General features: G+C 38.4%; 1 protein-coding gene across 1 annotated transcript in view; it reads left to right on the top strand.

Annotated features, from left to right (window-relative positions):
* The window catches only part of adgrd2 (adhesion G protein-coupled receptor D2), a 58343-nt gene that overhangs the window by 28617 nt on the left and 12447 nt on the right, over window positions 1-17279 (top strand). Inside the window, exons 9-15 of the mRNA XM_056246499.1 lie at window positions 884-1012; window positions 1619-1704; window positions 2414-2692; window positions 6189-6300; window positions 6749-6874; window positions 8037-8145; window positions 15787-15892. Coding sequence (XP_056102474.1) covers window positions 884-1012; window positions 1619-1704; window positions 2414-2692; window positions 6189-6300; window positions 6749-6874; window positions 8037-8145; window positions 15787-15892 — 947 coding nt within the window. The remainder of the gene's footprint in view (window positions 1-883; window positions 1013-1618; window positions 1705-2413; window positions 2693-6188; window positions 6301-6748; window positions 6875-8036; window positions 8146-15786; window positions 15893-17279) is intronic.

Here is a 17279-nt window from a genome sequence, read left to right as displayed (position 1 = left end):
AAATGTCTACTTTGAATTATATTTATTATATATTTTGAATTATTATCTTTTTTTTTTGTTAAATGGCAGAAGATTCATGTGGGATCTGTAAATAAATATTACTATAATTAGGGGCCAAGTACCGAAGGGGTATTTTTCCGCCATTTTGAATTTTCCTTAACCTACATTTTCGAACTCCTCCTGGGCCGTTGCTCCGATTTTCACGAAAATTGAACCAGATCATCTTCAGACCATGCTGACAAAAAGTTATAGAATTCAAGTTGATTTGTCAAACCGTTAATGAATAATGCGCAAATGAATTCGATGAAGAGCACGCCAAAATGACTGTGAGTTATGGGCCCTATCATACATCCGCCAGCGCAACGGAAGGGTTTTTTGCTAGTTTCAGCCCGACGCAGTTTTCATTTTCATGTCCTGCGCCACATTGTTTAAACAGAAACATTTTTTTAGTGCCCATGTCAGCGTGTTATTGTCAACTTACTCTGACCACACCACATCAATTTGGTTACAGCGCCACCTATTGGTCAAAAGTGATAAACAATTAAATCACATTACTAGTGATTGTATTTATGATTTTTTTTTCAGCCATTTTGCCTGAAATAATCTAAAAAAAATGTCTTTAATTGCTCATTGTTTCAGTTGGTCTGATGCTCCCATGACTTATCCGTTCCGTCTTTATATAGTTGTCCTATACTTTGGATCTTGGATATTTAACAAAACAACTATAATAATACTATATGTATGTGTTGTGTGTATATATATATATATATATATATATATATATATATAATTTTTTGTGGTTGTTTCAGCTGATACGTGAAAATGAATGAATTCTAATTTGTAAGTTTCTGTTTGTTTGTGGTGGATATAATTATTTCCGCAGGGTCCCTGAAGACGACGCAGAGACGGGAAGAGGAATGTGAGGTCTTTAATGGCCGGTCTGACGGTCAGCCTCAGTACAGCTCTGCCGTCTGCACACACACATTCCCTTTCATCTGCAGAAGCAGCAAAGGTGTGTGTGAAAGAGTTGCTGTAGCTGATTAAAGTCTGAATGTAATGAAGTGTTGTGCTCGGCCTGACAGTGCAGCTCTATATAATATTCTGAATGTTTCAATCCAGTCTGACCTCTGACCTGTAATGCTGCCTGAATGATAATCACACACTGTTCGTTCAGAGGAGAACTATTCCCCCGACTGAGCCTGGGTTCTCCCAAGGTTTGTTTCTCCATGCTGTAACTGATGGAGGTTTGGTTCCTTGCCACTGTCACCTTTTTTCCCATTGGCTTGCTTAGCTGGGGAAATTTTATTTAACATTCAACAATATTATTGATCTGCCTGCATTAACACTATTATATGAGATCTGATCTGAGCTGGACGATGACATCACGGTTTTCTCCACAGCGGCTATATATATAAATGAACTAAATTAATAACTTTTATACAACAAAAATGAAACATCACTGAACTTGCTTAAGCTGGACTATGACACTATTTTCTTCTGGAAACAAACTTTGTTGCATTATTTTCCTGTTATCTCTGTAAAGCTGCTTTGAAACACTCTGTATTGTAAAAAGCGCTATATAAATAAAGGTGACTCGACTTGACTCTCTGACCCACAGAACACTATCTGAAGATGAAGGAACTGAGAGAATCTCTGAGGTCCAACCCAAGCCACTTCATGCAGGATCTCATGCAGTTCGGGATGGTATATATGAGTATCTTACACACAGTGTCTGTCATTACAAATAACCAAAAACAGCTCCAGCAAATAGTACAAGCAATAAAAGTAAAACAAGTAATAGTAAATATATCGTGTCACAATATATCGCAATACAAAAATGCTACAATATGTATCGTGCATAGTGACTTTATTGTGGATAATTCACAGACAATGAAAATTACTGTGAGAAAGAATTCAAGTTTTCAGAGTTTTAGTGTCAGTACTGCATTAAACTGCTATATATAATGTTGAATATGATGTATATTAATGCAATGGGGGAATATTTGTGGCTCCTGATAGGGATAATACCAAATGTCTGATGTTCCCAGTAAAAAATGGCCGACATTATTTTAAATATATCTAGTCAGTGACAGAGTTCAAGCATATTCATCTAAAATAATTCTGTATTTTCAGCTTCAGAATCATGAATATGTTTATTCTGGTGTCTCTATTGTCCTGTGCTTTGGGTTTCGGCACCAAGTCTATTCATTTACACACACAATGTAAAACCAAATTTAGTATTTTAATCAACTGTACATTTTAATCAACCTTTTGGAGGATCGCAATAATTCAGTATCGTGATGTGTATCGAATCGTGACATTAGAGTATCGCTACACCCCTATTAGCAATGTAAAAACTAAATTAAGAAAATATAAAGCCCATCTAACTTGAGTCGTGTCCCGTTTCTCTCAGACTGCAGACGATGTGTTCTCTGATACTGTGGATGGGCAGAGCTGGTCTTCGGTGTCCCGTCTGTTAAACGCTTCTGAGCGCGCCGTTCTGAAGGAGCATGAGCCGCTGGAGGACAGAGATATGGTTTCTCTGATGCATGTTCTCTCTCGGGCCGCTGATCTTCCCAGCACAGCAAACCAGAGCCGGCGAGATGCTGAGAGACTCGGCCAGAGCTTCATCACCATCGCAGACTCACTCCTCAGCCAAGAGGAGGCCAGTAAATGGCACAGCATCAAAGAGGTGACTGAAGAACCAACTCAATCTCAATCAAGACGTTATGACAACACACACTGCAAAAACATGCTTTTAAAACTTAGTATTTTTGTCTTATTTCCAAAAAATTCTTAAATCAAGTTGCATTTACTAGATGAGTAAAATGACATAGGATATAAATAAAAATTAAGTGAGTTGATGCTCAAAAAAAGCTAAATTATCTGCCAATGGGGTCAGAAAAATAATCTTACTGTAATTCAAACAGAAACAAGATTATTTTTTCTGACCCCATTGACAGGTAATTTAGCTTGTTTCAAGCAAAAACTCTTCATTTTTATTTATTTAGACTTAATATCTTATGTCATTTTACTACTTTAGTAAATGGATCTGGATTTAAGAAATGTTTGATATTTGGACTGGAACAAGACAAACATACTAAGTAAGAAAAGCATTTTTTGCAGTGTATGTTTTTACATCGCTGTAACTCATCAAAATAAGTTAACTTTTTTTATACGTTATACAAGATACAACTCATTTTTTTAAGTCAATTTAATGTAATTTAAGTTGAAATGACTCACATTTTCAGGTACAATGAACTTGATGTTGAAGGCAGCACATTTTTATTTACAGTGTAGGCGCCGGTCCTGTGGAAATGGTCGAGCACCCATGGAAAAATACGAGATATTCTCCATTGATTTTAAGCAATAAAAAATCGATTGCCGCTTTCAGACGCGATTATCTTCACCTTTTTATAGTTTATTTGAGGCCGTTTCTATGGCGTTATATTAAAGGGATAGTTCACTTTGAAATTAATTTTTGGTATGTTTTAGCTTACCTCAAGGGCATCCAAGATGTAGGTGTCTTTGTTTCCGTATTAGTTTCAATTTTGATATTTTTAGGTCAAACCGTTCTTGTCTGTCAGTCATATAATGCAGGTCTATGGTCACCACCTCAAAGAGCATGCACAGAGAAGTCCAAATTAAACATGATTTAATGACAAATGTAAGTACACATTGATGGCCTAAGACACGAAACGAGCGGTTTGTGTGAGAAAACGAACAGTATTTATATCGTTTTTACCTCTTGTAAACACAGCCACGTCCAAGTGATCTGAGGGCGCCGGCGCTTCGGTCTGTGCGTTACAAGAGGTAACAACGATATAAATACTGTTCGTTTTCTCACACAAACCGCTCGTTTCGTGTCTTAGGTCATCAATGTGTACTTACATTTACGAGTCATTAAATCATGTTTAATTTGGACTTCTCTGTGTATGCTCTTTGAGGTGGTGACCATAGACCTGCATTATATGACTGACAGAAAAGAACGCTTTGACCTAAAAATATCAAAATTGAAACTAATACGGAAACATAGACACCTACATCTTGGATGCCCTTGAGGTAAGCTAAAACATACCAAAAATTAATTTCAAAGTGAACTATCCCTTTAATGACAAATGTCTCAACACACAGGCTGATTTACTTCTCTCTCGCACAAACCTGGAGGCGCGTTCTCAAATATACGGTCTCATGGCTCGTCTGATCTCGCTCAGATATAACGTGTGCGCGCTCAAACTCAAACTCTATGCTTGCTCTTTCTCTAGAATGCTCTTCTCTCCTGGATTTAATGTTGCCAGAAGCTTTCAACCACCAGACTTTCACGATTGACTGATGAAATAACACTCTGTGACCTACCTTCAAATTGTAAAAAAAATCACGGATTCGCCTAGCATTTTCAAGCTGATTTTAGTCAGCCAGTTCTTAGGTTAATTTATTATTTAATAGTTATTTTTGTAATAAGTGCTTATTGTAAATAGGTAGCCTATTCATTGAATTAGTAAATGGCACAGCATCAAAGAGGTGACGGATGTGACCCGTGTATAAACTGCTTTGTGTTTAGAGGTGTAATTCGGACAGTTCATCACGATATGATATATGATATGATATCGATTCTTTCAGCCTGCGATACGATATTTGCCGATACCTCAAAAAATGCTGCGATTAAATTTATGGCTATGTCGATTGATTTATCGATTTTTAGATATTATGTGCCAAGTTTACTCAACCAGTTACATTTTTATTAACTCACAAATGAACGTTTAATTAAACTCCTTGAAAATTGCACACCCACTCCCAATTGGGACATTTATCGTGTTGATTAATTACTAATTGTTAGAAGGGATTTTGATGATCCCTTCTTTAAGCAAGTTGCAAATGTATTTTGTGAATCATTAGAAATTGTATTCATATTATTATTATTATTATAAGGTTATACATGTTGCACTTGTAATGTCATGTTATCAGGATTATGAAACATTAACTTGGAATTGCTTGTTAGTTTTTGCCACGTTTCTTATAATTCAGTAATGTCTTTCATAAATGCACTACTGTTCAAAAGTTTGGGGAACGAAATCATAGCAAGGATATATTAAATTGATCAAAAGTGACAGTAAGGTCATTTAAAATAAATGCTGTTCTTTTTAAAAAAAAAATCTTGAAAAATGTATCACAGTTTCCACACAAATATGAAGCCGCACAACTGTTTTCAACATTGATGATAATAATCAGAAATATTTATTGAGCTGCAAATCATCATATTAGAGTGATTTCTGAAGGATCATGTGACACTGAAGACTGGAGTAATGATGCTGAAAATATAGCTTTGATCACAGGAATAAATTACACTTTACTATATATTCACATAGAAAACAGATATTTTAAATAATAAAAATATATTTCACAATATTACTGTTTTTATTGTATTTCTGATCAAATAAATGCAGCCTTGGTGTTTCAGATTTTGTTTAAAAATCGTACCGACCTCAAACTTTTGAACAGTAGTCTGATACTTAATGATTCAGTAATTAATGCACATTAAAATGTAAAAACATTCAAAAATTAGTTTCATTATTAAGCAATATCACTAGAACAAGAGGCCGTTCCTCTGATATCATCAGTACAGTGTGATGTTGCGTTTATATAGTTTATTAATAAGTTAACTCTGGTTGGTTATTGTACAGTCAAACCAAAATTTATTCTGACAACATTTTTACATTATCACAGTTTATTCGCTATAGTTTAGAAAAAGGTAATAAAATATGAGCAGAACTCAGTTGATATTTGACTGGTTTTGTCCGTCCTTCTGTTAGACTCTCACACATGAATTATGTTGAACATCTGTCAGCTGTTAAATTTAACTACACAATTAGATAATACCAGTTTAGCTCAACCAGTGACCAAGCAATGCTTCATGTTGTTCAGTCTGTGTGTAAAAAGAGCATTAGCAGTTACAGAAAACACACTTCAGCAAAACATGATCAGCTCAAAGTGGAGGAATCATTTCTGGTCCCTAATTTGTATAAATGTCACTGGTAGTCACTGTATGAAGAGCTTTGTGTATAATATGTCACAGTTTATTTTGCTCTCCTCACTTACATTAATGAACTATAGTGTCCTGCACACACTAGTAAAAAAATATCAAAAATAATATCTGGTGTCTGAATAAGTTTTGGTTTGAATAATTGTAGGTAGTGAAGGGGCCGATGGCTGTCATCCAGACGGTAGACCGTATGCTGAGCAACCTGAACTCTCTGCTGATGGACGACACGGACAGCGTCCAGATACACAGCCACAATATCAGTGAGTTACACACACACACACACACACACTCACACAGAGAGAGAGCGAGCGAGAGCACTGCAAAGAATGCTTTCCTTCGTATTTTTGTCTTGTTTCCAGTCCAAATATCTAAAAATTCTTAAAATCAAGAAGCATTTACTTGAGTAAAATAAAAATCTTGTTTTCAAAAAAAAAAAATCAAAATTAGAATAGGAAAAAAAAACTTAATACAAATGGAAAACAAGATTATTTTTCTTACCCCATTGGCAGATAATTTAGCTTGTTTTAAGCAAAAACTCACTTTTCATCAGAAAACAAGATATAATTCCCTATGTCATTTTACTTATCTAGTAAATGCTTCTTGATTTAAGTATTTTTAGATATTGGGACTGGATACAAGACAAAAATACTAAGTAAGAAAAGCATATTTTGCAGTGATACACAGAAAGAAACTGCTTGTGTGTTTCAGAGGTGCAGGTCCAACAGCAGCTTCTGTCTGACGCGTCTCACACTCCTGCGTTCTGTGGGTCGGATGTGGGACATCGAGACTGCATCTCTGTCGCCGCTAAAAACATGAAGGAACTTCATAACAATGGTAGGGATGATTAAGTCAAGTCGAGTCGCCTTTAGTTATAGAGCGCTTTTTACAATACAGATTGTTTTAGATTGAGATAACAGGTAAATAATGCAACAAAGTTTGTTTCCAGAAGAAAATAGTGTCATAGTCCAGCTTAACCCTCTGGGGTTGTTCGGCCCAAATGGACCCGAAGCATTTAAATAAAAATTTTTTTTAAATCATAGCTTTATCGGAATGGTCCGAAATTTGGTGACTTTGTTGGTACTTGGTATATGAACACCCAAAAAAATTGGGGACAGGATTTGAATAGTCTAAGTGGTTGTAAAAAAAATAGTCACACTCAGGACCTTCGGGTCCAAATGGACCCCCATAGGAAATGAATTTGGCAAAAATGTGAAAATACAGAGTTATTTTGTGCGTACAATCTACAAATCAGCCACGATCCAGAAAAAAAGCACACAACAGTGAAGGGGTGAATCTATAAAACATCAAGAGTGCAAAACAGACACATCCACACACACACACACACACACACAAACACACTTTTATACACATACACACTAATAAATTCAGATTACATATGGGTTTTGAATTTTTAAAATGCTCAGTTTGTCCACCAGATGGCATCCATCTCATTTAAAAAATTGCTTTGATGAGGCCTAGGCTTGACTCTAAAATGAAATACAGCTTTTAAAAAAATAATAATAATTCTATTATATTCAATGGGGAAAAACCGGGTCATAATTATTGCATTAATATTAATTATAAATCATTTTTATTTTTGAAATTATCTCAAAACACCAAAAAAGAAAAGAAAAAATATTATAAAAAACAAGTAAAAAAAAAACAGTTATGATTTTTTTTTTTAAATATGAATCCTGCCCTTTGGGTCCATTTGGACCCGAACACCCCAAGTGTGACTGTTAAACGAACAACCCCAGAGGGTTAAGCAAGTTCAGTGATGTTTCATCTTTGTTGTAAAAAAGTTATTAATTTAGTTCATTTATATATATAGCCGTTCTGGAGAAAACCGTGATGTCATCGTCCAGCTCAGTTCAGATCTCATATAATAGTGTCAATGCAGGCAGATCAATATTATTGTTGAATATTAAATTAAATTAAATACGATTAACCTTTCACAGTGTTCTTCCCTTGATTTTTATTTGTTGTGCTTGTTTAGACTTCAGAAAAGTGACTTTATTGAACACATGGTACAGCTCTGTGAAGTGTCTCTCAGAGAGAGAGGAAAACATCAGCTTTTCTCCCATAGTCAGTGATGGATCGCAGAGGTAAGCCATGCTCAGTGGAATCTGTCAAACGATTAAATGTTTAATATTTTCTTACAAATGAACTAAACTGTATGCACTACATGATTGTGATGGACCCTTTTCCCAGAATGTGATGATGCATTTCCACAGTTATTAAAATAGGGTTGGTTATCATTTGAATTTTAATGATTCCGATTCTGCTTATCGATTCCGATTTCGATTCCAAAAAAAAAAGAAAAGAAAAAAAAAGAAAACTTTCACATTTATTCTAAAGGTGCTTGCACACCGAGTCCAAAATTCTCGTCTTGAAATTTTCGCAGGTTAAAAAATAAATACGTTAACACGTTGTGTCAATCACGTTTACACACTGCCTCCGAAACTTTCATCCGTCATAAAAAAATTCGGATCAGATTTCGATTTTCCGCGTTTTTCGCAGAGCCACCGAATGACAAATACGAAAAAACGCATAAGAAAATTTCGGATTTCGTACCTATTGCAAAAAATTTCTTTGTTGCTGAATACCATGAACAAAAATGAACAGAGGAACTTTTGCCTATGGTTTAATAATACCACTGCAAAAACAACTAGCCTAACTAATATACATGTACTTATAATACTTATAATATTAAAGACAAGGAAACACTCAGCAATTAAAAAAGAACAAATAAACAATCACACACAAAAAATACAACTGAGCAGCCATACGATTTTATAAATACTTTTATTGATACTTTATAAATAAAATATAATATTGTTACGTGCCTCCCCAGTCTAGGGGTCAGGGAGACAGTAACAAGGAAATTATCAACAAGTTGGCAACCAAGAACTCTCCTCCCCTGTCTCACTCCACAAATCACACAGATTTTTAGAACTCAAAAAGACTTTATTTGGATTGATCCAAAGTACAAAAGGAAACGGAAAGCGTCAATAGGCTTCGGGAGGGGACAAGGCCAAAACAATAAACATAAAGTTCTGACTATAGGGGAAAAGCCTTCTTAACCTTCCAAAATAAGATAGAAAAGAATAACAAATACCTTACCTCACTCCCTCTCTAGCCAAACACAGGAGAAAAAGGTGGACATAACATAAATGGCATCCTCCTCCCTACTGCTTCCAAAATAAACTTAAATCAAAAAGGAGTCTGGTAACTGGTTTGAAGAATGTAAGAAGAGCTGGTTTAACCGCAGTCCAAGTCTGTTCAGATCAACAACAATCAACAATGTCAGCAATTGACAACAAGATGTACAATTGCTCTTAACACACATGCAAAGGGGTGAGGCAGGAGAAGACAGTCTGGGCACCCTGGAGTCAAAAGAGGATCTCTCCCAACTGGCTTTTCCTTTCCAGCTTTATCCACGAGCTTCCCTAGTCAGGAGCCAATCAGTGGGAACCAGGAGATGATAGTAATTCGTATCAGCTGGCCCCCATTTGGACATGAGAGAATGAGAGAGAGAGAACAAAGAAAGAAAAAAAACACCAAAACATTGCACACATAATAATTACGCCCTGGGACGTAACACCCCCATCACCAAATTTACAACCAATGGCTTGTAAATATTTTACATGTACAACATCAATCACATATACCGTAACCCCTTTCCGTTAATCTTCATCACAGGCTCTGGAGAGTGCATCTGCCAGCAAGTTCTCCGAGCCCTTCTTGTACTGAATGTTCAAGTTAAACTCTTGCAGGTAGAGTGACCAGCGCATCAAACGCTGGTTCTGGTTGCACATGCGAGAAAGAAAAATTAGAGGGTTATGGTCAGTATAGACGACTAGAGGAATACAACTACCTCCCACATACACTTCAAAATGTTTGAGTGCCATCACTAGTGCCAGAGCTTCCTTCTCTATGGTACTGTAGTTGCGTTGACTTTTAGAGAACTTCTTAGAGAAGTAACAGACGGGATGCTCGACACCATCACCGTCATCCTGCAACAGGACTGCGCCAGCTCCCACAGCACTTGCATCTACTTGCAGTTTAAATGGAAGAGAAAAGTTAGGAGCTGACAGGACCGGGGCATTACAGAGAAGGTCTTTGGCGGCAACAAAAGCACACTCACACTGAGGAGTCCAAACAAATTTCTTCACCGTACTAAGCAGGTCAGTAAGGGGAGAAACTAATGTTGCAAAGTTTTTACAGAAACCCCTATAGTACCCTGCCATTCCTAAAAAACGGCGTAACTGACGCTTGGTACTAGGGGTAGGAAATTCAATAATGGCGGTTACTTTAGCTGTAACAGGTTTTACATACCCCTGACCTACTTTCTTTCCAAGATAAGTTACCACACCTTTAGCAAATTCACACTTGGCCAGATTCAGGGTTAGTCGAGCATCACTTAATCTGTTAAACAGACTTTCTAAACTGTCGAGGTGGTCTTCCCAGGTACTTGAATAGACTACAATGTCATCCAGGTAAGCTTCACAGTTAGGCAAACCAGACAAAACTTTTTGCATGAGGCGTTGGAAGGTTGCTGGAGCATTTCGCATCCCAAAGGCCATACAATTGTACTGCAGGAAGTTGTCTGGGGTTACAAATGCAGAGATCTCACGTGCACGTGCAGTTAACGGGACCTGCCAATAGCCCTTTAACAGATCTAACTTGGAGACAAACTTTGAAGCACCAACTCTGTCCACACAATCTTCCATTCGTGGTAGGGGAAAGGAATCAGGCTTGGTGACGCTATTTACCTTTCGATAGTCTGTACAAAAACGAAATGAAGCATCAGACTTTGGAACTAACAGGCAGGGGGAACTCCAGGGGCTTTGGCTGGGTTCCGCCAAAGAATTTTTAAGCAGGTAATCTACTTCAGCTTTCATGATCTCACGCTTTGCAGGGTTCACCCTGTATGGATGCTGTTTGATGGGAAGAGCACTACCTACATCAATGTCATGAGACAGCACCGGGGTTCTTCCTGGGACATCAGAGAACAGAACGGGATGTTTTTGTAACAACCCTACAACATCCACTCTGTAATCCTTGGACAAATAGGATAAATGTAAATCTAAATTATCCATTATAGCTGAATTGTTCAGACGTACTTCAGTTGTTTTTTCAGCCAGCATCAGCTCGTCGCAGGCAGGACCTACTGTACCATCTACTGACACACTGGGTTCAGACACCGATGTGGAAGGAAGAGAGGGTTTAATTACCTCACGTGCAACATAATGTTTCAACATATTAATGTGACATACTCTCTTCTTTCGTCTACGATCAGGGGTACCCACAACATAATCTGTGTCACTAAGTTTCTGTTCGACGACATATGGTCCAGAAAATTTAGCTTGCAAAGCTGAGCCAGGAACAGGAAGTAAAATGAGTACAGACTCACCCGGCTGAAAATTGCGCTGTACTGCAGTTTTGTCAAAGCAAGATTTCATTTTAGACTGTGCCGTGGCTAGATGGGCCCTTGCCAGTTCACAAGCTTTGTGCAGACGGTCACGGAAAGAACTGACATAGTCTAGAACCGAGACAGATGTATTAGTCTTACCTACCAACTGCTCTTTTAACAACTTTAAGGGGCCTCGAACCGTGTGAGCAAACACAAGCTCAGCAGGACTAAATCCCAGTGACTCTTGAACAGATTCCCTTACAGCAAACATGAGCAATGGTAGGCCGTCTACCCAATCTTTTCCAGTTTCCAAACAAAAGATACGGATCATAGACTTCAGGGTCTGATGAAACCGTTCTATCGCTCCCTGTGACTCAGGGTGGTAAGCACTAGACATGTGATGCTTTATCCCCAACTCTTTCAACATCTCTCCAAACACTTTTGAAGTGAAATTTGACCCCTGGTCAGTTTGAATTATTCTGGGCAAGCCAAATGTAGTGCAAAACTTTACGACCTCCTTCAGCACCACCTGTGCTTTCAACGTACGCAACGGTACAGCTTCTGGGTAACGGGTTGCAGTACACATTATTGTTAAAATGTATTGGTGCCCATGTTTTGACTTCGGAAGGGGTCCTACACAGTCAATTAATATCTTCTCAAATGGCTCTCCTATCACTGGTATCGGACTGAGAGGAGCTTTTGGAACAGCTTGATTTGGTTTGCCTGCACGCTGGCAAACATCACATGAACGACAAAAACTAGAGACAGTGGATTTTACCCCAGGCCAGTAGAAATGTTTAGTGATCCGCTGAAATGTTTTAGTGACACCGAGGTGTCCAGCGAGAACATTTTCATGTGCCAATCTTAACACTTGAGAGCGATAACCGGAAGGTAGAACGATCTGAAAAATTGTTTGCCAATCGTGTCTTTCTAAAGACTTTGGCTCCCACTTACGCATTAAAACCCCATCGTCCCAAAAATATCCTACCCGCGCCACTAACAGATCACAATGGTCAACTGCAGCACTGATGCACTTTGAGAGTGTAGGGTCTGATTTCTGCGCAACAACGAGATGGTCCTTACCGAACACGGGAGGAAGATCAGCTGTGGGCTGGGACTCATGACTAGGCACGAGTTCAGTCTCAACTGATAACTCGCACTCTATTGGATTAGGCTGCACAGCCAGGAAAGAATCTGCGAGACCAACAACATCTTGAAACTTTCGTGACTGGGACCTAGTGACAGCACACACAGGAAAAGCTAGAGGATATTTTCCAGAGAGATCCAACGAGTTGCACACAACTGGCTTACTTACAACAATTGGACTGGGGAAGACATTACCACCTGCAAGATCATTTCCCAATATAAGACTGACGTTCTCTACCGGCAGTTTGTCACACACACCCAATTGAACCAAGCCCGTGACAAGATCAGATTTCAGATTAACAGTGTGTAATGGAACACTAACACAGCCCATTTCGATGCCACGAACAAGGACATTTTCGTCAGTATATGAAGCATCAGAGAAGGGCAAAACACCATCCAGAATAAAGGACTGAGCTGAACCAGTGTCTCTTAAAATTCGCACGCACTCAACTACAGAACTGTCAGCCAAAGACACATAACCGGTCAGAAGAAAGGGTAAATAGGAAGAAGTGTCAGCGGTAATCAAGTCAGGAACAGATTGTACCAGTGCAACATTTTTAGGTCTCGCATTTGCGGTCTTCTGTTTCCAAGCCCGACAATCAGAGATTATATGCCCAGGATCAAGACAGTAAAAGCAGACTCTCTTCTTTTCCACATTTCTTGAGACGGCTTTCCCAGCACTAGACTTACTGACATAAGCACGGGCTGCATCATGAATCACAGACTCTGTAGCGAAGGAAGTTTTTGTTTGACGACCAGAGGAAAAGACGGTTCGGTGGGTAATCGCAAATTCATCTGCAAATACCGCAGCTTCAGAAAGTTTCGATACTTTTTGTTCATTTAAATGAACTACAACACCTTCCGGTACACAAGTCTTGAAATCTTCCAGCAAGACCAACTCTTGCAACTCTTCATAAGTTGTAGTCTTACTGGCAAGACACCATTTTTCAAAAAGCGATTTCTTTTCTCTAGCGAATTCAACATAAGTTTGTTTGGCTTGCTTTGAACACGCTCTAAATTTCTGCCGATACGCCTCCGGCACTAACTCATATGCTCTTAGAACTGCTGTTTTCACAATGTCATAGTCCAATGACTCCTCAATTGGCAAAGCCGCACACACCTCCTGTGCTTTGCCAACCAGGTTACACTGAAGCAGCAGAGCCCACATGTCCTTCGGCCACTTCAATTTAAATGCGACGCGCTCAAAAGCAACAAAATAAGAGTCTACTTCTGCTTCACGGAAAGGCGGTACTAGCTTGATGTACTTGCCTATTTCAAAGTCAGATTTAGACTCAACTAGATCAGTAGGAGAGGCCGGTATAGGAACTGGTCGGTCACGGAAGCCTTGCGCCTCAAGATCAAGCCTACGCAGTTGAATATCACGGTCAGCTTTAATTTCAAGAGCTCTCAGACGAAGCAGCTGTGTCTCATGTTTCTGCTTACTTACCGCTAGATCCAGCTCTTTTAACTTAAGCGCCACTTGAGGATCTTGATAAGACTCTTTTTTAACACTACTTCCTGAACTTGAACCACTGGACGCAGCTTCTTTATCAATTTCGGTGTCGACCACATGCTCTAAGATTGGTTCTGGAAAGACATCTACCTCTACCAATTTCGTATATAGTTCATCTCTTATCACGCTTTTCGTTGCTGCCTTGGCAACCGTTATATTATAAAAGTCAGCTATCACCAGCAGATCTTTCTTTCTACAACGATTGTATTCCTCCAATGTAGGACACAGCGTAAATTTAATCAAATCGAAATCCATATTTTTTAATATAGGACTTCCTCATCCACCAAAGTTTAAAGCAGCCAAACAAAATTAAAATTTCACAACAACAAAAGAAAGAACGGACGAGCCCCCAATTGTTACGTGCCTCCCCAGTCTAGGGGTCAGGGAGACAGTAACAAGGAAATTATCAACAAGTTGGCAACCAAGAACTCTCCTCCCCTGTCTCACTCCACAAATCACACAGATTTTTAGAACTCAAAAAGACTTTATTTGGATTGATCCAAAGTACAAAAGGAAACGGAAAGCGTCAATAGGCTTCGGGAGGGGACAAGGCCAAAACAATAAACATAAAGTTCTGACTATAGGGGAAAAGCCTTCTTAACCTTCCAAAATAAGATAGAAAAGAATAACAAATACCTTACCTCACTCCCTCTCTAGCCAAACACAGGAGAAAAAGGTGGACATAACATAAATGGCATCCTCCTCCCTACTGCTTCCAAAATAAACTTAAATCAAAAAGGAGTCTGGTAACTGGTTTGAAGAATGTAAGAAGAGCTGGTTTAACCGCAGTCCAAGTCTGTTCAGATCAACAACAATCAACAATGTCAGCAATTGACAACAAGATGTACAATTGCTCTTAACACACATGCAAAGGGGTGAGGCAGGAGAAGACAGTCTGGGCACCCTGGAGTCAAAAGAGGATCTCTCCCAACTGGCTTTTCCTTTCCAGCTTTATCCACGAGCTTCCCTAGTCAGGAGCCAATCAGTGGGAACCAGGAGATGATAGTAATTCGTATCAGCTGGCCCCCATTTGGACATGAGAGAATGAGAGAGAGAGAACAAAGAAAGAAAAAAAACACCAAAACATTGCACACATAATAATTACGCCCTGGGACGTAACACCCCCATCACCAAATTTACAACCAATGGCTTGTAAATATTTTACATGTACAACATCAATCACATATACCGTAACCCCTTTCCGTTAATCTTCATCACAGGCTCTGGAGAGTGCATCTGCCAGCAAGTTCTCCGAGCCCTTCTTGTACTGAATGTTCAAGTTAAACTCTTGCAGGTAGAGTGACCAGCGCATCAAACGCTGGTTCTGGTTGCACATGCGAGAAAGAAAAATTAGAGGGTTATGGTCAGTATAGACGACTAGAGGAATACAACTACCTCCCACATACACTTCAAAATGTTTGAGTGCCATCACTAGTGCCAGAGCTTCCTTCTCTATGGTACTGTAGTTGCGTTGACTTTTAGAGAACTTCTTAGAGAAGTAACAGACGGGATGCTCGACACCATCACCGTCATCCTGCAACAGGACTGCGCCAGCTCCCACAGCACTTGCATCTACTTGCAGTTTAAATGGAAGAGAAAAGTTAGGAGCTGACAGGACCGGGGCATTACAGAGATTACAAATATATGTCGATGTGTGCTTGTGTTTCTCAGGTATGTGGGAACCGTCTTGGGCTCATCGGTCATCTCCAGTTCAGTGCTGGCAGACGGACAGCCGGTCAGCGTGGCCATACACTTCACACTCCAGCACAGGGTTCAGGTATGAGAAATAACAGTGTCCGTGTGTATGGAAGAAAAGTAATGGCAAATGTTTTTGAAACAAAAAAGCTTGTTGAATTGCACTAATTGAAAAAATAAATAAATAATGTATTGCATTAACCGTGCTTGCATTTTAATGCATTGCATTTTTATGGGCTGAAATTCAACATGGTTGTATATTTTCGCTGTGAATATTTCAATTCAAAATATTTTACACACATTTTCATTATTAAAAATGCAATAATCCATAATTTACCTTTCAGATTTCACTTCCAAAATATTCTTTCTGTTTAAAAACACAACCCATAATATTTGACAGGCAATTTTCAGTCCATTTATTTCGCTTTACAAATTCACTGGTTCAAATTCGACAGAAAATTCAACATTTCAGGTCCGGGAACGGCAGGAATAGCAGTAGATTACTGATTAATAATCCTCATCTGCTGTTAGTCGAGCTCACCAGAAGACCAGACCCACTGTGTTCATTCACAAAAACGGATTTACAGAAATGGAGCGAGCGGTAAGTGTATTTGATGATTATCCGGGCCAGAATATATGCAGAAAAGATGATAAAGACACAAAAGCTGTGTTTATGTTTAATGTAATGCATAGTTTGTTCAATTGGTGCAATTCAACAAGCTTTTTTGTTTTAAATTCACATTTGCCATTATTTTTCTTCCATAGTTTTAGTTTGAACTATTAACTCATTTCTGAAATTAGCTTTGCCTACAGTTATAATGGGTCTAAATATTTGGAATGGTTTTGAGAAATTATGTTATTACAGACTTTCAGAGTTACACGAATAGGAGATTTTGCTGAATGTTAAAGCATCTCTTTTGCATACAATGTAGACACTAGAGGCGTTAAAGCAAAGGTCACGGTGCTCAACATCACTCGATGGCCGTGTGTGAGAAACTACCGTCTAAAGTTTAGGGGCCAGTAAGATTTTTTGGTTACACTTTTTATTGTTACAGTGTAATTACTGTATATATTTAAGTATATATGAATATGAATCAAGTATATGTACTTACTATTAGGGTTAGTTGTACTGTATTATGTATTATTGAGGTAATAACTATAAATTGTGCATAATTACATGCATGTGACGTGAGAGGGACAATGAGGTGTCACTGATTTTTAAAATGTTTTTGAAAGAAGTCTCTTCTGCTCATTAAAACTGTATTTATTTGATGAAAAATGAGTTGAGTTTTCTATGTGAATATTTTAGTAAAGTGTCATTTATTCCTGTGATCAAAGCTGAATTTTCAGCATCATTACTCCAGTCTTCAGTGTCACATGATCCTTCAGAAATCACTCTAATATGATGATCTGATGCTCAAGAAACATTTATGATTATTATCAGTGATGAAAAAATTATTTCAGGATTC

The sequence above is a fragment of the Rhinichthys klamathensis genome, unplaced genomic scaffold (assembly GCF_029890125.1).
Source record: "Rhinichthys klamathensis goyatoka isolate OS25496 unplaced genomic scaffold, OSU_Roscu_1.1 h1tg000040l_1, whole genome shotgun sequence".
NCBI classification, from domain to species: Eukaryota; Metazoa; Chordata; class Actinopteri; order Cypriniformes; family Leuciscidae; genus Rhinichthys; species Rhinichthys klamathensis.
This window is presented reverse-complemented; position numbering and strand designations above follow the sequence as displayed.